The sequence below is a fragment of the Xyrauchen texanus genome, chromosome 25, assembly GCF_025860055.1.
Source record: "Xyrauchen texanus isolate HMW12.3.18 chromosome 25, RBS_HiC_50CHRs, whole genome shotgun sequence".
Classification (NCBI taxonomy): domain Eukaryota; kingdom Metazoa; phylum Chordata; class Actinopteri; order Cypriniformes; family Catostomidae; genus Xyrauchen; species Xyrauchen texanus.
In genome coordinates this window covers 11,106,677-11,134,104 of record NC_068300.1, presented here as the reverse complement: position 1 = coordinate 11,134,104, position 27,428 = coordinate 11,106,677, and the positions used below count along the sequence as shown (strand labels likewise).

Genomic DNA, 27,428 nt, shown 5'->3' with positions numbered 1-27,428 from the left:
AACATAACAGATATAAACTTCAACCAGAAGCTACAATATAACAGATATAAACCACAACTATTAGCTACAACATAACAGATATAAACTTCAACCAGAAGCTACAACATAATAGATATAAACCACAACTATAAGCTACAACATAACGGATATAAACCACAACTATAAGCTACAACATAACGGAAATAAACTACAACCACAAGCTACAACATAACGGATATAAACCACAACTATAAGCTACAACATAACGGTTATAAACCACAACTATAAGCTACAACATAACGGTTATAAACCACAACTATAAGCTACAACACAACGGAAATAAACTATAACCACAAGCTACAACATAACAGATATAAACCACAACTATAAGCTACAACATAATGGTTATAAACCACAACTATAAGCTACAACATAACGGTTATAAACCACAACTATAAGCTACAAAATATAAACCACAACTATTAGCTACAACATAACAGATATAAACCACAACTATTAGCTACAACATAACAGATATAAACTTCAACCAGAAGCTACAATATAACAGATATAAACCACAACTATTAGCTACAACATAACAGATATAAACTTCAACCAGAAGCTACAACATAATAGATATAAACCACAACTATAAGCTACAACATAACGGATATAAACCACAACTATAAGCTACAACATAACGGAAATAAACTACAACCACAAGCTACAACATAACGGATATAAACCACAACTATAAGCTACAACATAACGGTTATAAACCACAACTATAAGCTACAACATAACGGTTATAAACCACAACTATAAGCTACAACACAACGGAAATAAACTATAACCACAAGCTACAACATAACAGATATAAACTTCAACCAGAAGCTACAACATAATAGATATAAACCACAACTATTAGCTACAACATAACAGATATAAATTTCAACCAGAAGCTACAACATAATAGATATAAACCACAACTATAAGCTACAACATAACGGATATAAACCACAACTATAAGCTACAACATAACGGAAATAAACTACAACCACAAGCTACAACATAACGGATATAAACCACAACTATAAGCTACAACATAACGGTTATAAACCACAACTATAAGCTACAACATAACGGTTATAAACCACAACTATAAGCTACAACACAACGGAAATAAACTATAACCACAAGCTACAACATAACAGATATAAACCACAACTATAAGCTACAACATAACGGTTATAAACCACAACTATAAGCTACAACATAACGGAAATAAACTATAACCACAAGCTACAACATAACGGATATAAACCACAACTATAAGCTACAACATAATGGTTATAAACCACAACTATAAGCTACAACATAAGGGTTATAAACCACAACTATAAGCTACAACATAACAGATATAAACCACAACTATTAGCTACAATATAACAGATATAAACTACAACCACAAGCTACAACATAACGGATATAAACCACAACTATTATCTACAACATAACAGATATAAACCACAACTATAAGCTACAACATAACAGATATAAACTACAACCACAAGCTACAACATAACGGAAATAAACCACAACTATAAGCTACAACGTAACATCTATAAACCACAACTATTAGCTACAACATAACAGATATAAACTACAACCACAAGTTACAACATAATAGATATAAACCACAAGCTACAACATAACAGATATAAACTAAAAATACAACCACAAGCTACAACATAACAGATATAAACCACAACTATTAGCTACAACATAACAGATATAAACTACAACCACATGCTACAACATAACGCATATAAACCACAACTATAAGCTACAACATAATGGTTATAAACCACAACTATAAGCTACAACATAACGGTTATAAACCACAACTATAAGCTACAAAATATAAACCACAACTATTAGCTACAACATAACAGATATAAACTACAACCACAAGCTACAACATAACAGATATAAACCACAACTATAAGCTACAACATAAAAGATATAAACTACAACCACAAGCTACAACATAACAGATATAAACCACAACTATAAGCTACAACATAACAGATATAAACTACAAACACAAGCTACAACATAACAGAAATAAACCACAACTATAAGCTACAACATAACAGATATAAACCACAACTATAAGCTACAACATAACAGATATAAACCACAACTATAAGCTACAACATAACAGATATAAACCACAACTATAAGCTACAACATAAAAGATATAAACTACAACCACAAGCTACAACATAACAGATATAAACCACAACTATAAGCTACAACATAACAGATATAAACTACAAACACAAGCTACAACATAACAGAAATAAACCACAACTATAAGCTACAACATAACAGATATAAACCACAACTATAAGCTACAACATAACAGATATAAACCACAACTATAAGCTACAACATAACAGATATAAACTACAAACACAAGCTACAACATAACAGAAATAAACCACAACTATAAGCTACAACATAACAGATATAAACTACAAACACAAGCTACAACATAACAGATATAAACCACAACTATAAGCTACAACATAACAGATATAAACCACAACTATAAGCTACAACATAACAGATATAAACCACAACTATAAGCTACAACATAACAGATATAAACTACAAACACAAGCTACAACATAACAGATATAAACTACAAACACAAGCTACAATATAACAGATATAAACCACAACTATAAGCTACAACATAACAGATATAAACCACAACTATAAGCTACAACATAACAGATATAAACCACAACTATAAGCTACAACATAACAGATATAAACTACAAACACAAGCTACAACATAACAGAAATAAACCACAACTATAAGCTACAACATAACAGATATAAACTACAAACACAAGCTACAATATAACAGATATAAACTACAACTATAAGCTACAACATAACAGATATAAACCACAACTATAAGCTACAACATAACAGAAATAAACCACAACTATAAAGCTACAACATAACGGTTATAAACCACAACTATAAACTACAACGTAACGGTTATAATCCACAACTGTAAGCTATATACCTGTCTTCCTGTCCTGTCTACCCCCTTGTCATATGTATGTTTGTATGGACAGGTCGATGGCCAATTTCACTGGTACTTGTGACTATGTGACAATAAAGGACTACTACTACTACAACATAACGGAAATAAACCATAACTATTAGCTACAATATAATGGTTCATATATTCTCCAATTTTTCAACATATAAATTGGTTGTGAAGAAAACAATGCGGTCACATATTTTTCAGAATAACTCTTTTAATGAAAAGACATATTCATATTAAATATTTTCCAAAGGTTAGCACGTCTGCACTCAGTCACACACACCTTTGTGCTATTCCTGTTAAGGCAGTATTTTAGAGTAAACACTGGATATAATCTAACCAAAACTAAGCTACAACATAACGCTTATAAACCACAACTATTAGCTACAACACAACGGAAATAAACCAAAACAAAACAAAATGAAGCTACAACACAACGGATATAAAACACAATAAAATTAACTAAATAAATATGTATAAAACATTGCATTTTAAGTGACCAGTTCTATGCAAATGGTGCCCCATGAAGGTGAGAACAGCATTCACCTTATCTCCTCAAATCAACCATGACATCTTGCACATACCTGTTTGATAGGAGCTGATCGACTGCTCATGTCACCTCTGCTATCAGACCCTCTCTTCTCACAGTCACTACCACGACGATTCTAAAACAACAGATGCAATAGATACAGTACAGATAAAAGGAATGTGAAAACAGTTAAAGGAAGGAAGACAGATGTGACTCATGAGATGAGGTGAGTATCAGTGACAAACAGTGTTCACAAACAGAAAATGTGTTACTAAAGTTATGCTACAATAATATTTCTGGTTTGTTGTACTCTTAAACTCTTAAAGGTGATGTGTGAAATTTCTGTGCAACTAATATCACCAATTGGCACTTCAAAAACGATTATTGTTTTTAAACAGATTTCCCAAACACTCCCCTGGTCTTTCACTGGTTGGATGAACAGGAATTCCCACCCAAAACTCAAGCCATTGATTCCTGTGTCCAGCTTATAGAGTATTTCTGTGGCGGTCTTTATAAGTATGTTAGGTAACAATGTTTCCTGAAATCAATCAATCAATCAATCCTGGAAATTATCTAAGTGTTAAAGGGGTCATATAATGGTACATGCACTTTTTCAAGTTGATTGTACTGAAATGTGTGTTGGCTGTGCCTGTACACAACCATCCTATTATGATAAAAATCCATCCAGTGTTTTTGTTTTAATCTCCTTATATATTTTCCCCTGCCTCAAATCGAGCCGTTCGACCGTGTGACGTCACACGGTCGGACACCCCTCCCAGGATTGTTGATTGACAGCAGTGTTTCAACACAGACCCGCCCTCGCTCGTGAGCGAGCTGTCAATCATAGTCTGTCATCATTGTTGATACACTGGAGCAGAATGGCGCCTAGCGATTGTGGTGTTCTGTTCTTCGGTGTAATAACGAACACAGCAGTCATTTTGATGTTCCTAAATCTGAACCGCTGAAGACGCAGTGGCTGAGTTTTGTTTACGATGGGAATATTCCCCACGAGCAACGCCAATGCGTTCATGTTTGCGCGAATCATTTTTCACCAGACTGCTTTATAAACGAGGGTCAGTATAAAGCTGGTTTTGCTAAGAAGCTGCTGCTGAAAAAAGATTCGGTACCAACTATTTATATTCCCTCTGCACCTCCAGAAGAAGTAAGTGTAACGTTTTATTAACCTTTATATTAATCTTTGCAAATCGCTTGCTCGCTTCACAATGAATGTGGCTAATGTTTACACTCAGGGTACATTACGGCATGTTTTCCATAACGTTACGACGTTCTCAATATTATTCAGAATCCCACGTTTATAATGAACAACGCGTTATGGTTATTGTGTTATTAAAAACTGTGTACGCAGGTGTTACAGTTAACTTTGTAACACTAAGTTACACCTGGTTTACTTGTATGTTACTGATTAAGAAGTAATGTCAAAAAAACAGTTATACGGAGAATAACTCCAGAACGGAGGGGCCGGGGTGACCAAAGCTCATTATCATTTAAAGTCATATGCTCTGAAACGGCGTGCTGAAAACAGAGCTGTTTTTGAGCAGGTAAAATTTGTGTTTTCTTAAAATACTAATGAGAATTTTTAATAAAAGTATATTACAAAGTTTTCATTTAGACCCTAAAGATTCATATTAACTTGTACAAAAATGGCATTATATGACCCCTTTAAAAAAAGGTTTTTCATGGGAATTTGGGGGAATCGACCAATGAATGGCTCACTTATATCCGTCTCTTGATATGAAGTATTTTGAACATCGAAATAATGACACAGATCACCTTTAATTATTATCCTTCACATATTATGCCAACTATATTCATATAAATATGAAACATAGTCTCAAATTTTGCACACCCAGTTTCAAAGGTGTTGGACATAAATAATCCAAATGGCATTATCTGGACACTCTTTGTACTGTGATCAAAGAACTAACCGCAAATATTGATGTCCGTCGTCGGGGTGGATTTCGTTGCGAGCCCCCGTCTCCACCCGCCCCACCCCGTATGTCTTTGTGACTTATGACAGGGGTAGAAGGCAAAGAGGAGGGATAATCGCTACTCTGAGCCCCATTACTGGCCTGAGAGAGGATGTTGACACATAGAGAGAAACAAGACAGAGGATGGGGAATGTTGAATGGCAGACAAAATGATGAAGACAAAAACTATTTCACAATCGCTGAAAATAATCAACAGTCAGGGTGTAAAAATGTGTGATGCATAAGCTAATTGGACAAAATCGTGACAAATATTTAGATTTCACATTATTTACTAAAGAATCATAATTTAATCAAATCATTGTCAGAGCAAATAGTTACACCCCTTATCAACATGTACTTAATATTTCACAAGAACCGTAATCATAAAAATCAGTAAGGGGTTGAATCTCTCAAAGAAATCAGCAATCAGCACTTGTGCCCCCCAGGGATGTGTGCTCTTTCTCCACTAATCTTATCCATCTACACAAATGACTGCATCACCAAGGACCCCTCTGTCAAGCTCCTGAAGTTTGCAGACGACACCACTGTCATCGGCCTCATCCAATATGATGATGAGTCTGCATACAGAAGGGAGGTTGAACAGCTGGCTGTCTGGTACAGTCATAACAACCTTGAGCTGAACACGCTCAAAACAGTGGAGATGATTGTGGACTTTAGGAGGAACACCCCAACACTGACCCCCCTCACCATTCTGAACAACATTGTGGCAGCAGTGGAGTCATTCAGGTTTCTGGGCACTACCATCTTACAGGACCTGAAGTGGGAGACCCACATTGACTCCATTGTGGAAAAGGCCCAGCAGAGGTTGTGCTTCCTTTGCCAGTTGAGGAAGTTCAACATGCCACAGGTGCTGCTGATACAGTTGTACTCAGCAGTGATTGAGTCACTTCTATTACTGTCTGGTTTGGTGCAGAAGATTGGACATCAGAAGATAAGTTTGGACTGCTGAGAGGATTATTGGTTGCCTCCTGCCCCCCTCTTCAAGAACTGTACACTTCCAGAGTGACCCCACTTTGGACACTTTGGACCCCACTCACCCAGCCCACTTCCTCTATGAACTGTTGCCTTCTGGCCAACGCTACAGAGCACTGAGTATTGTTTGTGCACTGGAAGCTTCTGCCACCAAGAAAAACAACTTGTATGTGTATCTGATTCTGAAATGCTCAAGTTATTATAATCCAAAATAAAAATAAAAAAATAAAAAAATCATATTTGCATTTAGACATTTCTGCATATGTAGGACAATTAAGTTTTTTTGCATTGTGAGAATTCAGTTTCTACTGATTGTATTATTACTGTAATTATCATTACTTATAATAATTATATATAATTTTATATATATATATAAACTATATAGACTATATATGACACACATATTATCAGTGTTATATATTGACAGTTTTCATGAGATTCACACAAGTAGCATAAAGACTCATGAGCCTGATACCTGTCCGGGCCCTGACAATGGAGTCGAGGCCCCAGAGTGACTGGGGGAGTTTGGGAGTGATTTACAGGAGGCCAGAATGGCGGCTTGCTTCTTGGCTGCAACAATCTTCTGGGTCACTAAAAAGGAAACAAGTTTGTTCAATAAACACTGGCATCCCGTTTGGAGGCTATGTGCTATTTTTGCAACAATTTTTAGATGCCACTAACTTTCATTAAAAACTCTGTCCACATTGAGTCCGTAGGTGGCACAGGTCTCATAGTAGGTACAACGGCGCACATCTATGCAGAGCTGTTGCACTCTCTTGTCCTCAATCACACGGGCGTTAGTGCTACTAATCTTATCTGTTGAGAGTAAAATTGTTTACAGTTTTTACACAACAACATATTACTCAATAAAACATTCCTGAAACAAAGTTTGGACGAGTAAAGCTCTCACCTTGTGTTCCTACTGCTATAATGGGGATTTCTACTATGTTACGATGTGCGCTTAGCTCACTGTAGTTCTTGTACAAGTCCTGAAAACTTGCTTCATTTTCCAGGCTAAAAACCAGGATGACGCCATCAAGCCAGTTGCAGAACTGCATTCCAAAATTTGGGTAAAGAAGCAGAGGAACGACATAGTGTTTAATATCAAAAACATTCAAATGTTCTCTTTGTTCTACCTTTTTTTTCTGTGCAAAGGTTTCATGCTAAGCAAGCTCGATTACAGGCGTTGTTGCTTATCGTGTTCTGAAATGTGTCAGAATGCAATTCATGATGCAACATGTGTTGTGTTAAATGTAGTGCTGTCAATTGATCATTTTTTTAATCAAAATAATTACATAACATGCCATTTGATTAATCAAATTAATAGCAATGAATCGCTTAGATAAATATTTGGGGTGGCTGTGGCTCAGGTGTAGAGCAGGTTGTCCACTAATCGCAGGGTTGGTGGTTCCACACGACACCAAATGCCAAAGTGTCCTTGGGCAAGACACTAAAACCCAAGTTGAATGGCAGGCTGGTGACTTGCATGGCAGCTCTGCCATCATTGGTGTGTGAATGTGTGTGTGAATGGGTGAATGAGACGCAGTGTAAAGCGCTTTGAATACCGCTAAGGTTAAAAAGGCGCTACATAAGTGCAGACTATTTACCATATTTGCAAAGAAAACACCCCCAATTAACAATAATTAAATATATAATGCATAAGTAATTATATTTTAATAATTATACATATAATATATATTATAAAAATAATTAAAATGCATTACATTATTAAGGCAGACGAGTAACGCATTGATAATACAATATAAAATGTGGCTTTAGAAGGCAGTATATTGTTTATAAATATATATTATATATTAAACCATATTATTGAACATAAGCCTACCATTGGCCTACAGTCCACAACAATCCATTTTGTAACTGAATTCATCAATTTGTCTGAGATAGATTTATTATAAGGGCTTTTCTAAGGAAGTGTCAATATACACATGTGCCTCAGTTTGGGTGCGTTGCATCATAAACAGCAATATTAGGTCGTTAAAGTTAAACGTAGTTTGAAACTTGACAAACACGTCTCGAGATCTCTGCATTTGGAATTGAGCTCCATCCAGCTGTGTTTGAATACAAGGACATCTTGTGCTGTTGCTTGTGTCAAGCAAGCCTGATTGTGGTTCATTATACAGCTGGAGTTTCGCTTACTGTCCCCTGTTGAAAACAAGTGGTACTTCAAGCTTGAATTGCTCCGATATTAGGAATATTGATTAACTGCTTTCATTTTGTAACGCATTATTATTTAATACAATTAATCGCACTGGATTAACATGTTAAATCAACAGTCCTAGTTAAAAGTAAAAGTAAATGTATTCTCAGCATTGCCACAAGATGCACTATAGCTTCTACGGTTATTTATTTTCTTCTTTCAGGTCAATTACTGTCAAAGTTACTGAGAAAGTTACTTAAATTGTCAACATACTTATACCTAGCTACCCGAATAACTTATCCAAAAGAGAAGTTTTTAATATGCATATACATAAGAAATATTTTCCTTTGTTTTAAACCTTTTCCTTAATGCGATACTACAAGGGCTGAAACAGTGATTCCCAACCGGGGGTAAGCAGGTTCCAGACGGTACGCAAAAATAATTGAAATTTTGCTTTGTTTAACCAATCAAACAAAATATATTACTTAAAAATAATTGCGATCTTCAACTGAATGATCCCAATGTCCATTCTTAAAATCCCACAAATGATATTTGACTCTATGTGAAGTTCAGCACTGAGATCCTTTCACTGTGTGTAGAGAGTCCAAAGACGAGATCCACGCAATCCATTTGTCATTGAATAATGTCTCTTTTAATACACTTTCTGTTCTTTACAGTCAGTTGTTGATCAAAAACTAAAAAATACAAATAAATTCTAATAAAGAAGCTGTGCGACTCCCCTCTCTTTTTAATATGCAATGAACCGGTGAACTGCCAGTATTCTTAAAGAGACAGTGTCGTTTTAGCACTTGTTCAACTACTTATTTAATAAATACAATTTTGCATGTAAAAAATAAAAATATAACAATATATATTTATATCTAAAAATGACCAAACTGATGAAAAACAAATGATAAAATAAAATGTGTTCGATAAATTTATCGTAATGTACAACGTTAGAAGGTACCCTGTATAATTATCAGCATTAGAGAGAATTTCTTTCAAATGGAAGCAAAATTCACATTATGACTGAAATATACCAAAGTAATAGAGTAATTTTCACAAATTTCACTCATGGGTGATATTTCATAGATGTCAACCTTCAACAGTAATTCAACATGTAAAATCCCGGGGCGATTTCTCGTCCCAGCCCTGCCTGGACTCCGGTATTTACTCTGTCAGTCTTATTGGTTCTGATTTGTTGTTGCTGTAGTAACCGAAGCATGAGCTGTAAAGTCACAGCCCTCTTCCTGAAAGGGGGCGGGGAGAAGCAGCTCATTTGCATTTAAAGAGACACACACGAAATCAGCGTGTTTTGATTCCACCCAAAAAGAGGCATTTTTAACATAGTATAATAAATGATCCGTGGGGTATTTTGATCTGAAACTTCACAGACGCATTCTGAGGACACCCGAGATACATCATGTAAAAAGGGGCATAATTGGTCTCCTTTAAGAAATATTTTTGTATATATTTCCAGTCATTTAGTCTTTTCTAATTGCGAGTTTCATGGCTCATATGGCCCAGTTTATTTTTGTTGTTGTTGATGATTAAACATCATAAATGGCAACTTCGTCTTTTCATTTTGTACATCAGGAATATTATAATATTAATGATGAGATCATATTTAGTCTTTGGTACACTTTGCATTGAACAAGCTCATGTGTTGTTGCTTTCCAAAATGTGTCAAAATGCGATTCAAAACGCAACGCAAGTCTGTGTTGCATTATCACAATTGCAACAAGGGGCACTAAAGCTTCTACAGTAATTTTACTCTCTCAGATCAATTACAGTTTGAACAGAATCATGCTAAAAAAGATTTAAAGAAACACAGATATTTGATGGTAACTCCTTGAAGACTGAGATTTGTTACTCCCACAGAAACTTGAAAAAACGCACATTAAGTATGTACAACGAGACAGCAAACTAGCGATAAGTTAGCCAGGCAATTACGTCTGTATTTGCGTACTTGCATATATAGTTTGGCCTAAGTGCAGACACACACACACACACCTGTGCATTTGGAGGGCCAGATTCCTCACGTATCAGCAATAACTGACTCTGTCCCTCCACCAACACCTCCTTTTTATATCTTCCACCTAACAGAAAAGAAAAATGCAAAAATATAAGATAGCTAAAATGCTGCTAAATGGTTAAAATTACACTCTAAAAAGAGACAATGAGAACAAGCACAAAGCTCTCACCCTCATGAGATTCAAGAGGAAGGTAACTTCCTGTGATGAATCTGTTTACAAGTGCAGATTTTCCACTGCGAAGGGTCCCAAGAACCCCCTGCATGTGCCAGAAAGAATAATATTTGTAATCAAAATTTCACACAAAAGAATGTGCATATAGTATGATTATGCATGTAGTGCATCTGCTATTTTCTGCTTATATTCCTTAAAACTTAATTTGTATACACATTTTGTTTTGAGGTGACTATTGTGTTACTTTAGCAAGCTGTGACATTACATTATTGCACCCCCTCCAATGAAAAAAGAGTGTCAATTAATGTTATGTGTAGTTTTTATACATATATATATATATATTAAAAAATTATAATAGGAATGGATTAATTGCTGTACACAAACATTGCAATTCTGCTACCCTGAGTCTCTGAGGGCAAAATACAAATAGACATACAGTATGATAATTGTTGACATAGAGTAACAGTACAGAGCTGTAAAATAAATGTTAACTGCATAGCTCAGATCATTTCATCCTGGACGAATTTGATATTTTGACTAATCTAAGCAAAATTTGAGACATTTGCTGTCTTTAAATGTCATAAGAAAAGCAATTGAGATATTAAATAGATCTTGTTTGTGATTTTTCTTACTTATGGGCAAATACGTATCATTGCTCAGTAGTATGGCACCAATATAAATAATCTTTTTTTTCAGTGCTCTTAACAAATTGAAATATTGTTCCATAAACCAGAAGCGTCTCTTGCTTGTTTGGCACCCTGGGCGAAGCCCTGTGCGACTGCCCATGTTGCACATGCATAATCCGGCACTGCCATAAATGAGTGTAATGGGCGATTTGATACTAATGTCAAGAACTGATTCAATAATAATAATAATAATAACAAAAATAGCTCTTACCAGTCTCAGCTCCGGAATAGTTCGAGTTAGGGACCATTCCTGGCTATTGGCGCATGATGCTGAAAAAAGAAAAGTCAGTTAGGTCATAACTCAGAGTTTAGGCCTCAAATATGGAGTAGTAGAACTAGATTTTAATACATTTTTTAATTTAAGAAAAGTGGGTGGGAGGTGCTTTCTTGTGCAAAAGTCACCACAATGCTAGGGTGTTGCTATGTGGTTGCATGGAGGTTGCTTGCTGGCTCAAGTCAAAATAATCCACTGTCCACCCCAAATCTCTTTGATATTCTGGTCCCTCCCTAGATATGGCTCTGGTCCTTGCTTATGTGTAAGTATCCATTGTATGGAAAAAGGAATCATTAATTAGAGTTAGACCTATAAATTGATTTTACGATTAATCGGTGCCGATAGTTGCTTTATGGAACTATCAGTTATCTGTAAAAATATATGCCGATCATTTTTCTTTTTTTTTTTATTCTTCATCAATAAACCTCATCTGGTGAAATGTATACTGAACATAAATATATACTGTACATACAAAACCCTTCATTTGGTGAATATATAGGCTAAAAAAGCTTGTAAAAACATATAGAGCATTGTAAGGTAGCCAAGTTGCTGTCATTTCAAAATAAGAGTCCCCCTTGTATTTCAGACTTATTTATAGATGAAAGACCCACATTATGCACCAAATCTGAATTTGTTTTGGTTATTATTGAGATTTTGGTTGCACAATTAACTGATTTTGGGATTTTATTCATTTTGGAATCTTGTAGCCTCAATGTCTTTACCCTTCATAGTAAGAGAAGACTACAAATATTTGTTATAATTTTTTCTTTGTCTATAAATCGATTAAAATCTATCAGCCGATTTATTGGTTATCAGCCTTTTCCACCACCTTAGTTATCAGTATCAGAAAATTCCACTATCGGTCGACCTCTATCCTTCATATTTGTACCACAAATGGTGCAAGAGTTATTTAATGAATAGTTAATGCAATGCATACTTGCTTGCATTAACAGGAATCACTAATAAAATCATAGCAGAAAAATAAACGAATGAATCACATAACATAATGGAGATGGATCAAGTGCTAATTATGTCACCTACTGCATTTCTATTTTCTAAAAATATCTATTAGATCTATAGTGCAAATCCCCTTTACATCAGTGATATGAACTGCAGATGAGTCACAGGAAGAGGGAGTTTAATACCATTTTATGAACTCTGAACACAACCATCTGATCTATTAAAGGGATAGTTCACCCCAAAAATGAAAATACTGTCATGTAGTTCGAAACTTGTTTGACTTTTTTGGAAATGGAGATGACCCTAGAAAATGAGACAACCCTAACCTAACACAAAAGGAGATGCTACACAAATTTGGGGCTGATCTCAGCCTCAATCACTATTCACTTTCTTTGTATGGAAAAAATATGAAACTGAATGTGACTGAGGCTGTCAATCCCTAACAGTCTGCGTTTTGTGTTGCACAGAAGAAATAAAGTCATATGGGTTTAGAACAACAAGGGCTTGTGTAAGATCATTTTTTGGTGAACTACCCCTATAAATACTGATCAGAGAACTGATATTATCACCTCTCTTCATGTCAAGCTACATTATCTTTCATGACCATCAAAGTCATGCAATCTATTTATTAGGCCACCCTAAATGGTCATCCGTGACAATTAAAATTTTAATCAGGCATTAAAACATGCCCGTGCTTTAGCAAATTTCTGTGCTCCATCGAAATGAAATTTGATTCAGTTCCCTTTAGTGTTATACATCACTAATAATCCACAGGGTGTGAAGGACTGCAGGTGTATCCATGCAGCAGTGAGCATGAAGCATCCACACCCCTCTCTGCTTTTTATTGAAAGTCTTAGCGTACTCTCACTATTTTTCTGCAGGGTTTCATACTCGGCAATGCTGTCGGCACCAAGTCACTCTTGCGATCTCCACGTCTTGTGTGGCCACACAGCTGTGCCGCCCTTTGGGAGCATCAAGAGGCGAATGAGAAGGGCATGATGCTTTTGTTGCATTGGGCTTGGAAGCAATAAAACAGCCCACGTCACACAGATGCAAGAGTTCACAGCTTAGATCGGAGTACGATCTGAGTTGGCACTCATGTCAGGTTCAGGTTCCTCTCTCGCGCCACCTGCGACATAACGGAAGAGGTTTAACCCCCTTTGAATTCAGCGCAATTCAATGAGGTCATTGTGCACCAGGGCACATCAGATTTAAAGCCAGTGCGGTAAGACAGTGCAATCCTTATGTACTCTCTGGAGCCCTTCATATATCTGACACACTAACCCCCCTTAAAAGGATGCTCTATGTGTTACATTGTTTTTATATGCCCCCCCCCCCACCCCATTTTTGGGCAGTTTTCAAAAGGGCCCCTCCTTGCATACCCTCACTCCTTTTCATTTAATCTGTGGCTCACTCTCTGGCATAACACAGCCACACAACAGGCAACTCTCTCAGCCCTCCCTGTTGCCATGACAACCCCACCTCCAGCCGCTGCTTCTTTTCACTCAGAGAACACATACATAAATATTTTGTGCGCGCATGCGTTGTGTACAGACACATCAGATATTTTGCTTGCCTCATATAGACCACACATATGTGCACACCAATATTGAACCACTTGTAGGATTTTCAATGATGATGAAAAAGGTCTGATACCATTTTACGACCAATGTCATTCACAGACTTCTCTTTAAATCTGTACTGCTGTGGAATATGGACATAGCTTGTAAAAAAGCCTTTGTTCATTTTTTTAATGGGATAGTTCACTCCAAAAGGAAATTTCTGTCATTCAGTGATCATTCACTCCACCCTCATATTGCTCCAAACCTGTGTGAGTTTTATTCTTTCTTGCGTGGAACACAAAGGGAGATGTTAAGCAAACAGTTAGCTTTTGACATCATTCACTTTTTTATTTATTGCATCTTTTTTCCATAATGGAAGAAAGTCGTACAGGTGTTGGAACATGATGGTGAGTGATTAATAAAATAATTCACATTTTTGAGTGAACTATGCCTAGTTACAGGGAGTAAAATATGTTCTCTTGATGCACGCAACTGAGTTGAAGGCACCCACGTTATCTACATTTTCTTTTGACAGGTACTAATAAGGGTTGATCATTAGAAAAACGACACTTTAGGCTTCTTGAGATTTAATCAAAATGTTAATTTAGACATTACTCTTAAAAGTATGATCGAAATACATGTGAAAAGGGTAAAGCTCATTCCTGAATTGTCTGTGGATTTAGATATTCTAAAATTAGATGTCAAAAAAGCAAGCAGAGTGTGTTATTTCATATTAGTTTTTCCACTGTAAAATGAAAGCAATTTAGGGTGTTAAATATGTGGTTGGATACGGTTCAAAATGATGAGGCTGGTTATGAAAGGACTGAAGCTTCTGTGGAAGAATGAGATCATAAGACAGGAAGTGGGCGAAACATCAAAGATGGGATTAAGACATTAAGTAAAATCATGTTGCCTGTGGCGTGGGTATTATCAAATTGGTTTCCCATTCCAATTATTCTAGTTCAGAAACAGAAAAGGTAGAGGGTGGTTGAAAAAAAAAAAAGACTAGGAATTTCTTAGCTTCATAACCCAAGGCATTAGAATTAAGACATGGGTATACTTCGTTTTCCGCATACAACTATGTCCCGCACACGGTTGAGCATTCAGCCTTTCAAAGTATACTCTTTTGACTGCAAGCCTGTATGGATGAGTTCAATGCTTGAGCACTAGGAATGCTTTATGATACACTTAAGTACAGTGAATGGAAGACACATGGGCAGACGATGCACAGACATGAACTGTCCCCATGTCTATAAAAACTGGACCGCATGCAGACCGTACTTGTAACGATGTGGACGAAGACAGAGGCAAACGAGGAGGTGGGATCCAAGTGCGGTTCTTTATTTAAATCAAAGTGCAAGTAAACAGACAGGAACAAAAGAAACTACCACGATGGGTAAACAAAAACTTAAACACGAACACATTCAAGGGCACACGAAACGGGAAAACACAACTGAAATGAACACGGGAAGACAGGCAACGGGGAAAATATCAAAACGGTTGAAAACATCCAGAACATTAACATACAATGACAACAACAACCGACAGAGAATGAACAGACAACCAGGGTTTAAATACAAAAAGGAACAAACAAGGGAATGAGGGACACCTGGGGGCACAATCAGGGAAGGAGAACAATCAGGGGAACACCAATCATAAAAAGAAACTACAAAGGACTGCAAAAACCAAACAGGAAACAGGAACTAAACTAAACTTCAACATAAAAGCACAAAAACAAAAGACAACAGTGAATCGTGACAGTACTGTGCTGATGACAAAATTTGCACAATGTGCGCAAGATATAAAGAATCCGAAACCCCAAATATAATTTTTCCTTAAAAAATACCAGAATTCTGTCTCTGTGGATCACATTAAACAGTGTGACATGTACCACGTCAATGTGAAAAATGAATGTGAATTAAAACAACAGGAAAGACATTTTCGCTTTTTGTAAATGTATTACTCTATGACATAACCTTCAACAAGATAAATCAAAAGATGACATGGTGTGACCCCCCCCCCCCCCCCTCATTTTTTGAAGGCAATTGAGATGTAGAGTTGTGTATGTGAGAGTAATGTTCTCCTACCTTCCTCCTCGCTGGATTCCCTCTGAATGGAGCTATAGATTGGGGTCACAATGGTCGTACTGGTTGCCACTGGAGTGCTCTTGGTAAAAATGCCACTAATAAATCTCAGCATCTTGCGGTCACGTGCCGAAGCCCCCTGGGACTGAGCCGTCCTAAAGTCAGATGTCATATGGCCAGCCTTGCTCTTCAGGAGGTCCTCCGAGAGACAGTTCAGGTCACTGTTGTCCAAGGTTCGACTCTTTCCCTTGCGTTGAGGCTTAGATATCAAGGCAACAGGGGTTGGGAGGGATGTTGATCCTGCCTTTAATCTGTCGGCTCGAGGACTTTGGGTTTGCATGGACATTATATCAACGTCAGTTGGCCTCATCATCCCAACACTTCCTTTGAGGTCTTCATCACAAGGTTTGACTTCGCTTACAGCCCACGATGCCCGGAAAGATCCAGGAGTTGGGCTGTTCGGGGATTGAATCCTGGTCCGACTGTCCTTACGGTCAAGGCTCTTTGAGGAGGCATGGATGTTATCTCTGGACTCCTTGAATTCACGACTACTGCCATGAGCTTTGAGGAGAGACACGGGTCGCTGGGTTGCACGAACTGGGATATCACCGAGATGCTGAGGAACCTTGGTTTGAGACTTTCCAATGGTTTCTCTGGCCCTTCCATTTTCTGTGGTGAGCGATATTATTGATTTTTGCCTATCACTGGGACGAACACAATCTGTAAAATGTGCTTTGTCCTTCCTTGGGCTTTGGAGTATTTCCTGTTCCTCTGAGAATTTTATGGATTCTTCAGCCTCCAGCTCCACAGCCTCACCCATTTTCTGGTATTCCTGGCCATCATTATTGGATCCACTGTGTTTAAGATGCTTCGTTCCACCAGCATCATTCACAGTTCCCTCCAAAGTTTGCCTGTGCATTTCCAATTCATGTTCTTCAGTGGTCTCTACCTTTACCAGGGTAAGGGAGATAAGGTAGGTGGTTTTTGACTGGGATGGGCCTGTTCGGTTCATGTGGTCCAGAATTTCCCAACAAATCAAGGACAGAAATAAATTTAAAGTACTAAATAATCACTTGTTCAGTGGCTTCTACAGCAAATCCATCAGGCAGAAATAAATTAATGTAACTAGCCTATAATCAAAGAAAAGGGATGAAGTGTGACCCCCGAACAAAATTTATCTCAATGTCTTTTGTGCTCTTGCAAACCTCAGATTCCATGTCATTCTCTGCGTTTTGCTGTTCTAGATTCCTCTCACACCTATGTTAAGCATGCAGAAATATGCCCACCTCTCAACACCTGCATGATAAGCATGCTCATGATTTAATTGACTACATTCAACAAGAGGCAGTTTCAAAGGCAAAATGACAACGTACGCAGTACAAATCAGAGAGAAAATCGCGTCAAGGACAACTCAAAATTACATCTGGGAGGCGTGCAGAGCTGTTACCCTCACATCAAGGCACATCACCAACCTGCTCCATCTGTGAAGAGTGAATCACAGAAGTCAGTCTCCATGACACATGGATCGTTGGAGATGGTTATGGCAAATCCAGAGAGAGAAATCCCAGTGTCCTCACAGAGAGTCTATTCATCACGCTTTCGGTGATCTGTGCGTCAAGCGGTAGGGGATGTCAATAAAAGCAGACACTCGAGACGAGCATGCTCCGTTCAAGAAGCATCTCATGCCAAAGGTTCAGACGAATAATGCATCACGGACAGGGGTCTTTCGGTTCTCTCTAGTGGAAGGTCTTTTTCAAATGCACACAGAACAGCATTGAGCAGGAATACCCTGCTTCTCTCTCCATCTCCCGCCCCTCGCTCTCTCTCTCTCTCTCTCTCTCTCTCTGCCCTTGTCACCATCCAGACAGCTCCCAGCCTCTGCTTTTCACAACCTGCTACCCCCTCCCCTCTTTTCTCTCCTCTCCCTCCCCTTCTCTCTCTTCTCTAACTCGCACACTATACGCTGCTCAAAAAGCAAGAATCAGTGATGTGTTGAGGAATAAAGGCAGACTTGCAAAGCTTGCAATATCTGATGAGGAAGAGAGGTCAACCACACAAGACAAACACAAATATGTAATGTACAAAGCCAGTCAAGACATTTCAATGAAAAAAAGGAGGCCATTTTGCACTGTATCCAGTGCTGTGTCAGGCAGCAACATGCCACATATCACAGTCACAGTCAGTACAGTGATTCAAGAGCCACCACCCCACCTTTTCCTTCCCAGACACTGAGCTTGTTACCAAGGTATTCCGCGGCTTAACTCCACCTCCACCATGATCTGACTCCATCTAGTCTCTGGTTCTCTGTGCTTATCTCCGTATCAAACCCACTGTGCTGTGCATTCACTGTCCTGACTAAGGTGTGTATGACTATGTGAGGGCATGCAATATAATTGATGACCATTGATTAAACTGTTTGTCAAGTGTTGTGTATTGGAGAACTACTACACTTGAATTGACTCAACTGAGGAAGAGAGTATCAGATCATTAGAATTTTTTTCAATGTCCTCATGAGAAGACATGTAGGGGTTTGCAAATCAATAATACATGATATTGATTGCTATCAATCATGAGGACAGTTGTCACAATTCTATATAAGATTTAAAAGAGTTAACAGTTATTTGCGTATGAATTTCTCACATTTGCTTATCCTTTTATTTATTTATTAGTGGTGGTGTTTGCCAAGGCACCCATCACTATAACTTTTACTCATATTTAGGATTAGTTTAGGTTATTTACTGTATATCTTCAGCTTTATTGATCAATAAATTATTGTCTCAAATGGAAATAGACTCTCAATCATTTTTATTTTTAATTTTTTTGCAAATAGAATAGAAGAACTGGGAGCCTTGCAACAGAGGCCATGAGGAAAGGTGTGCAATTTCTTTAACTACATGGAATTTCTTTAACGCTGACTTAAGATTTAGGCCTGACGGACAAATAATTTGGGAAAAAATCCCATTGATTTCCATTAAAGATGCACTCAGTAACTTTTGTCTTTGGGTAATCTTAGACTTACACTGACAATAGTTCAAATCAATAGTTTTCCATTTCAGGTGCCATTGTAGAAATGTATTATTCACAGTCAGCCATAATTACTTTAATCAATGAATGAAAGTGACAAATAACGGGACGGTTACTGCGTTTAAGCGAGTAGTATTCAGCCGGTCATGTGATTCTAACATGGCAGCCCCATGTGTGGTGTGGACCATCTCCATGTAAATTAAAACAGCTTTTATAAGGTTAGCGATATGACTGGAGTCTTCATGTTAATGTGAGCGGTAATGATTGCAACATTACAATGTTTGTTTTTAGGAGTTAAATGAGGAATAAATTACTGAATGCACCTTTAAAGAATATTACAGAGACTAGGAGATAGGCCCTTTTAAGTTAGGGCAGTAATCAATCACACAAAACACTTTAGTAACACCATAGTAACCACCCAGATCACCATAGCAACTGCATAGCAACATGCTAAAAATGACTCAGAACACCTTAGCAACCACACAGCAATGCCCTGGCAACCACACAGAATATTCTAGCATCATGGCACTGCGTTTTGCACTGGCAAACACAACTAAAATGTGACAGAAAATGAAAAAAAGTCAGGCTTATTTATTCATAAAATGAACAATGAATAATTACTTCATACATATTAATATTCATATATATATATACGTTCTACTGCAATATATTCTCTGTCCTAAAAATTTCACAGTAGTCAATTCTGTCTTGGAGATCTCGCACTCATAAACATGTTTTCCCCTGTCTCTCTTTCCTCCCTAAATCGCTGTCACTCTGCAAGTCTCCCACTCTCCTGGCTCCCTGCAGTATGAGCAAGATTTAAATGTGTCAGTCCAATTCCCAAATCTCTATGCTTAGAAGCCAAGAGCAGACTTTCTCTCTCCAGTTTATGTCATTTTTGTTTCATTCCTGTCAAGCATCCTTTCTGCCTTTTAATCCATATGTTATTTGGACTATTTAGGCTAATGAATGATATTCAAAGACCATCCACTTGTTTTTGTATTTATCTTGATCTTAACCATTGCTCTGTCACTTTGTTTACAGAATTAGTGGTGCTTGCTAAGGCAAGCAATCAGACCGGAGGACGATGAAACGGGTGACAAATCCAATGCACACATATTAATGGAGGGACCCAAGACATATAACATAGACACTTGAGGGCAGGCTATTTCGACAAGTAATAAACCACCTAGAACTCCCAAGCATTGTGGTGGTGAGTTTTGCACATATTACCACAGAAATGTCAGAACAAAACTTTAAAATCTAGTTTTAAATGTTGTGCATTTAAGAAACAGAGCATCCGTGAGATTCAGATGACATTGTCTTAATATTCAGCTGCAATCTAGATCATCGGACACATAATCTCACACAAGCAGAAGTATGGAGAGGAAGTACATTACACAGAGTATCAACAGACACTTTATTCAAGGTGCATTTGTCACTGTCAGCATAAGTTCAACCCTGTGAAATACGTACCGCATGGACAATTGCTAACGTGAAACTGATTAGTAAATATTGCATCCTAAAGCAAGGATTTACCTTTATGTCCACTTTAAGGGATAGTTCATCTAAATATGAAAATGTATGTCATAATTTCTTTCATCTTTCAAACCTGTATGACTTTCTTACCTCAGGAGATGCTAAAAGTTATCCTCTGTCAACTTTCATTATATGGAACAAAGATGCAATGGAAGTGAATGGTTACTGAGAACAACATTCTGCCTAATATCTCCTTTTTTGTTTCACAGAGGAAACTAAGTCTAAAGATGAGTAAATAATGACCAAATTCAAATTTTTGGTGAACTATCCCTTTAAATTTGTAAGGCTGGACAGATTTGCAAGGCTTGACAGCAACAGAAGACAGATACATTTAAAAACTGATTCCCTCATTTCAAAGAAAGAGGTATCTTGAGGACAATAAAATATTATTGGGTCAGATACAGAGTTTAAGAGTAGCACTGTAGACAGGTGGTGCCTGAGATGTAGAGGATGTGGTTTAGTGGGCATCACGACAGCGTCAGACAGGAAATGGACCAGCACTTTGCCAACATGACGACGTCTCTAAGATGGTGAATATGTTTCAACGTTTTCATCTTAAGTAACATCCACAATTCTTTTTGTACATCCAGACTGTAGTAACTGCTATTATTATCATCATCACGGTGTAATGGAGGGAACATGTGTATGTGGAGATGTTTGTTGGATGAATCATTTAATTTAAAATGTGTTAAAAGAGACACATTTTGGAATATAATGACATTTAAATGGTGACGCTGAACATAACATGTAACAATCAAATGTAGTCGAACCATTAAAAGAAGGTGTCATTTCTAACTGTTTAAGGCCAAGTTAAAACAAGGTGTAAAAATAAAACATTTACACACTGCTGTGACAAACAGGTTTCCAGTACGATTAGAAAACGTATGCTTCTTTGAGAAGAAATTGGCTCCAACATCTCAAGCAGCATGCTGTTTGTGTAAAGATGAGTCTACAATGCACTTTGCATTATGTTTTCAGAACAAGGGCTTCTCTGAGGTAAGTATAGACCCTTAAACACCCTTAAAGTAAACATTCAGCTTTGCAAATTGATATGGGAATCTATCATTATTTCTACTAGGGGACAAAAAGTACAAGCCCATAATATTTATGAGACTTTTTAAATAAACAGCCAAGCTCACCTTGTATGCTGTGCAGAAAAACCTTAAGTCCTGTTTTGAGCTGCTGGTCTTCAACCCTCTCCAGCTGTTTGAGAAACTTATTTAGAGTTTTTTGCAAGCTTTCATGCCTTCGTACCTCTGCTTTAATTGCAGTTGAATTTGTAACTTTAATTGTGCTATTCATATTTAAACCAATGAGACTGCTCAAAATGCATGGAGTCTCTCCTGTAACCCATCGGCATTTCCTGCCCGTTCCTTCATGTCAGTGTCACGTACAACAGCAGATAGTCGCATAACTCTGAAGTATGCAGCTTCACAGAGAAGTAGTAGTTTTGCTCGCGTTAATTTCCTCTGTCTCTATATACACTTCCTGATTTTAAAAAATGTCACCATCTCATAGGCTGTTCTCATGCAAACAGGATTTTGTGGTAAATTCAAGGCAACCGTTTTGAAGAAAAAAAAAAGAAGTCTCATTTGGTTTCAAAACGACAGTCTCAAGTTCATTTTCAGAATTAGAGTTGGGATGGTGAAACCATCTAACTAGACTGTAGATATGGCTAAAACAACTCATTTTATCATGATTAAGGACTAGTAGTTAAATACCTGTAGTCTGACGAGGGTATTTTTTCATAAATGTCAGGTTGGGGCAGGTTGTCACATTTATATGGGGCACGTTGTCACACATGTAATTTTATACGGTTTTGAATATGTTTGCATTTCAGGTTACCATTGTGTCAACCAAGGTCAAAATTAAGGGGGCCTTGGGGCAAAAATGCCACAAAATTAACACAAATAATTCAAAATGTGGGGGCAAAAAATGTCAGTGTTCAATGGAAATGATTCTGTTTTCAGTTATAACATCTGATACGTTTATTAATATTCTATTATTCACCTAGTTATACATATTATCTCATGGTCGAAGTTGATTCAAGGATTTATATTTATGAATTGATTAAATTGAAGTATTTAATATTAACGGATGAGACACTGTTTGTTTTGTATGGTTAAAACACAGTTTCCCTCATTAAGGAAAACAATGCCCCATAAAATCAAATCTGGGGGGCAAATACTGCCGCTTAAGCTGAGACTGGTGTATAAAATGTACTTTTCTTTTTTGTGGGCAATAATAGTGGAAATGTTCAATAGCTGTTTCAGAGGAAAAGTTGTATGTGCACATACAGAAATTCACTATTAAAATAAAAAGTGTGATAATTAGACCCGGTCTCTTCTTTGTGGTAATTCTTTTGCCTTTTTGTTTTTCTAGGCTTAAAGAAATGAAAATGTTCTCATTAGTTACTCACCCTCATGCCATCCCAGATATGTATGACTTTATTTCCACTGCTGAACACAAATATAGACTTTTAAAAGTATATTTCTGCTCTGTAGGTCCATACATTGCAAGTGAATGGTGACCAGATCTTTGAAAGTCCAAAAAGCAAATAAAGGCAGCATAAAAGTAAAAGTAGAAAACTAAAAATGGACTTAAAATTTTATCTGTTTCTCACCTACACCTATCATATTGCTTCTGAAGACATGTATTAAACCACTGGAGTCGTATGCATTACATTTATGCTGCTTTATTGAGAACAATTAAACTGCCTCAGGACTCCCCCATCCTGCAATAATGTAAATACATATCTCATGTACATATATAAATCCATATTTTTAATTCAATAAATGTACATACCCTTACCTTGCACATACATTACAATTTGCACATACATACACCATTCTCTTATATGCCCTAATGTTTTTATGTCTATTTACACTCCTACCTTGTTTTATATTCGTTCTCACTGTAATGTTATTTTTGCACTTGTTTCTCCTATCACAAATAAAAAATCCTTCTGTACGTGAGCACACTTGGCAATGAAGCTCTTTCTGATTTTGGCATTTGGAACTTCAAAGATCTGGTCACCATTCACTTGCATTGTAAGGACCTACAGAGCTTATATATTATTCTAAAAATATTAGTTTGTGTTCAGCAAGAAGAAAGAAAGCCAAACACTTCTGGGATGGCATGAGGGGGAGTAAATGATGAGAGAATTTTCATTTTTAGGTGAACTATCCCTTTAAATTTTGCGAGATGCAAAAACATATTCTCACATGTGTTAATAATGATAATGATAATAAAAATGTGAACAAATTGTATTTAAAGCTTCGTAGTGTCTGATTGGTGTGGGTCTTTCTTGATCGTTCAGTTCACAACGCAGCATCCAAGGAGGTCTGGACAGCATCCCGTATTACTCACACACCTGTGACGTCAGTGGGCGGACTAAAGTGTGACGTAGTTTGTTGCTACTCTGCTCAGCCAAAGATGCTCAAGGACTATTTACAGTAAATCCCAACCTTTATTTTTGGTTCTTGAAAAGAAATTTAAATATTTATCAAGACTTAACTTTGTCTACCTGAAACTATTTAAACAGTTTACAATTAAACGATAAATATGATCGCTGCCTACCTTTTCTCAGTGTGATTGATGGGCTGCATGCTTTTATTAGCTACATCGCGTTTGGATTATTGTAATTCTCTCTATTTCGGTCTTCCCCAATCTTCATTATTGCGACTGCAGATGGTCTAGAATGCAGCTGGTCTTCTGTTGTTATTCAGATTGAATTCAAACAAAAGCATCCCTGAACACATCTACTATCCAAGAACAGTATGGAGTATAGTTTATTTATTTACAAATCATTATTTGTCAATAGTAATGATTAAAAATAAAATTAAAGCTGAAGTAACAGGCCCGTAGACCCCCACCCTCCTCCTCACTACCAAAGGCCCAGAATTTAAGTCCGGCTTTTTTTTTTTTTTTTTTTTGGTATTCATTAATATCAACCTTTACAGGAGTTACATGCGCAGCAACTGACGTTATGCACTCATAGCAAAATATGTGAGCGCGGTAATGTTAGTTTGACGCGCGAGATTCGTTCGACATTCGGTTTCGCAGATGTAAGGGACCGTCTGAAAACTCCACTCACTACACTAAAACATAGGAGATGGCCACTCATTCATTCAATTCACGTGCAAGTTATACATGAAAAAAAAAAAAAAAAAAAAACAGTAAAATACATTTTCACATTCAGAATGTTCTTATAACTTCCCAGAGGACAGACAGACATACTACATGTGATATTATAACAATATGATCAATTATATAAAGTAATACATTATTTTAGAAAAATATTTACTCAAATTCACTAAAATCATGGTTTGTCATTTTAAAGGATGTGGTAACTTCCCAGAGGATAGACGGACTTATTACAGGATTAATTATTACAGTATCATCAATTATATACGTACATTAATCAATTATTCTTTAGAAAAAAATCACTAAAATTAACCAAATTTATATTTTCTAATTTTAAAGGCTGTAAGGTTTTGTTTTTAGAATTTTAGTGATTAAGTAGTAAGTCCTTCTATCCTCTAAAATTGATTATTGTACTCAATATTATTGATCATATTGTAATAATCTCACCTGTAGTATGTCTGTCTGTCCTCTGGGAAGTTATAAGAACATTCTGAATGTAAAAAATTATTTTACACTTTTTTTCATGTATAACTTGCACGTGAATTGAATGAATGAGTGGACATCTCCTATGTTTTCTGACTATGGCCCTGGGCTGCAGTTGTTTTAACAGTCAGATAATGCTTGTGTTTGCTTTGAGCGACCTGCTTAGACCCCACCCCCCCAACAACAATACTCAACCAATGGAGCGAGTTGGAGGGGCGGGTCTAAGCGGGTTGCTCAAAGCAAACACAAGAATGTTTTTCCCTTTATGCATTTGGCAGATGCTTTTATCCAAAGCTACAGTGCTGTTATTACTGGGACTATCCACCCGTAGCAACCTGGAGTTAAGTGTCTTGCTCAAGGACACAATGGTGGTGGCTGTGGGGCTCAAACCAACAACACCCTGCTTACCAGTTCAGTGCTTTAGCCCACTACACCACCACCACCACTCTTGAATCTTGTATATAAGATCCAAGTTCAACTCTTGTAAATAATTGTCTTTGCATATTAAGCTGGATTAACACTGAAAAAGTCAAATACTTTAGCTTTAATTATTTGTATTTGTTCAAATAATAATAATAATAATAAAATAAATTATGGAAATTGAGCGGCTGCTTCAATTCTAAGAATTTTATTTTATTGGAGTTTCTCTCTATTTTCTTGTGCATCCCGAAAAGTTAATTTAAAAGGAATTTACATTTTGAAAATCACAATTTGGGGACTGTTGATCTTTCTATTTTGGCTGTGATGGTATTTACTATGGATGATAATGATATCAACTAATCCAGTGACAATATAGGCAATATAGATATTTATGAACAACTTTTTCATTTTGGAGTAGATGTCAAACACATAATGCTCTAGGCCAAATAATACTTAATCGAAGAAGTCAAATGCAGCACTTGTTGGAACAGTGTCAATAACTCAGTATTGGTGACTCCAGTCATGCTTCTTAAGCAACCAATTGGCCCGGTTGCTAGGGTGCGTAGAGTCACTTTGGGTTAACCTCCTCGTGGTCACAGTAATGTGGTTCTCGCTCTCGGTGGGGAGTGTGGTGAATGATGCATGGATGCTGTGAAGAATAGCGTGAAGCCTCCACACACACTATGCCTCCACGGTAACATGCTCAACAAGCCATGTGATAATATGCACGGATTGACGGTCTCAGACACTGAGGCAACTGAGATTCGTCCTCCACCACCCGGATTGAGGTGAGTCACTATGCCACCACAAGGACCTAGAGCGCATTTGGAATTGGGCAGTCCAAATTGGGGAGAAAAGGTGAAGAGCAAAAAACTCAGTGTTGGGTGTAATGCATTACTAAGTAATTAATTACTGTAATTAAATGTATTTTTGTTGTAAAAAGTACAGTATGGGATTACTCTTAATTTTTCAGTAATTTAGTTAAAGTTTCTTCTGATGTAACTGTGTTAAATACTGTACAGACTATAGAATAATTCTAAATAAAACAACAGTGAATTTAAAATCGAAATTGAACCTCTAATGTTAAAATGTATGTTTTCTAATTTAACGCTGTCCCTTTAAATTCTTTGGCCAGTTCATGAATAATTTATTTGATTTTATATTATTTATTTGAAAGAATTAAAAGAACAGTTTCATGTCTATCCTTGTATTTTTCATCAGGGTTTAAAAAAAGTAATTAGTAATAAGTAATGCAATTACTTTTCA

The 27,428-nt window shown here is 36.9% G+C and overlaps 1 protein-coding gene across 4 annotated transcripts in view; it reads right to left on the bottom strand.

Moving 5' to 3' along the window:
- The window catches only part of LOC127619337 (arf-GAP with GTPase, ANK repeat and PH domain-containing protein 1-like), a 33,931-nt gene extending 11,415 nt beyond the window's left edge, over nt 1–22,516 (bottom strand). The window contains exons 1-9 of one of the 4 annotated variants that reach the window (XM_052092221.1): nt 22,253–22,516; nt 11,882–11,940; nt 10,982–11,069; nt 10,791–10,876; nt 7,530–7,671; nt 7,301–7,435; nt 7,095–7,210; nt 5,585–5,728; nt 3,694–3,774 (exon numbers count right to left, since the gene is read on the bottom strand). In XM_052092221.1, the coding sequence (XP_051948181.1) occupies nt 3,694–3,774; nt 5,585–5,728; nt 7,095–7,210; nt 7,301–7,435; nt 7,530–7,671; nt 10,791–10,876; nt 10,982–11,069; nt 11,882–11,940; nt 22,253–22,415 (1,014 nt within the window). In that variant the 5' untranslated portion in view covers nt 22,416–22,516. Of the gene's footprint in view, nt 1–3,693; nt 3,775–5,584; nt 5,729–7,094; nt 7,211–7,300; nt 7,436–7,529; nt 7,672–10,790; nt 10,877–10,981; nt 11,070–11,881; nt 11,941–16,553; nt 18,348–22,252 lie in introns of those variants that run through there. The other 3 variants (XM_052092218.1, XM_052092219.1, XM_052092220.1) reach the window with 3 other exon arrangements.
- Nucleotides 22,517–27,428: the final 4,912 nt, after the last annotated feature.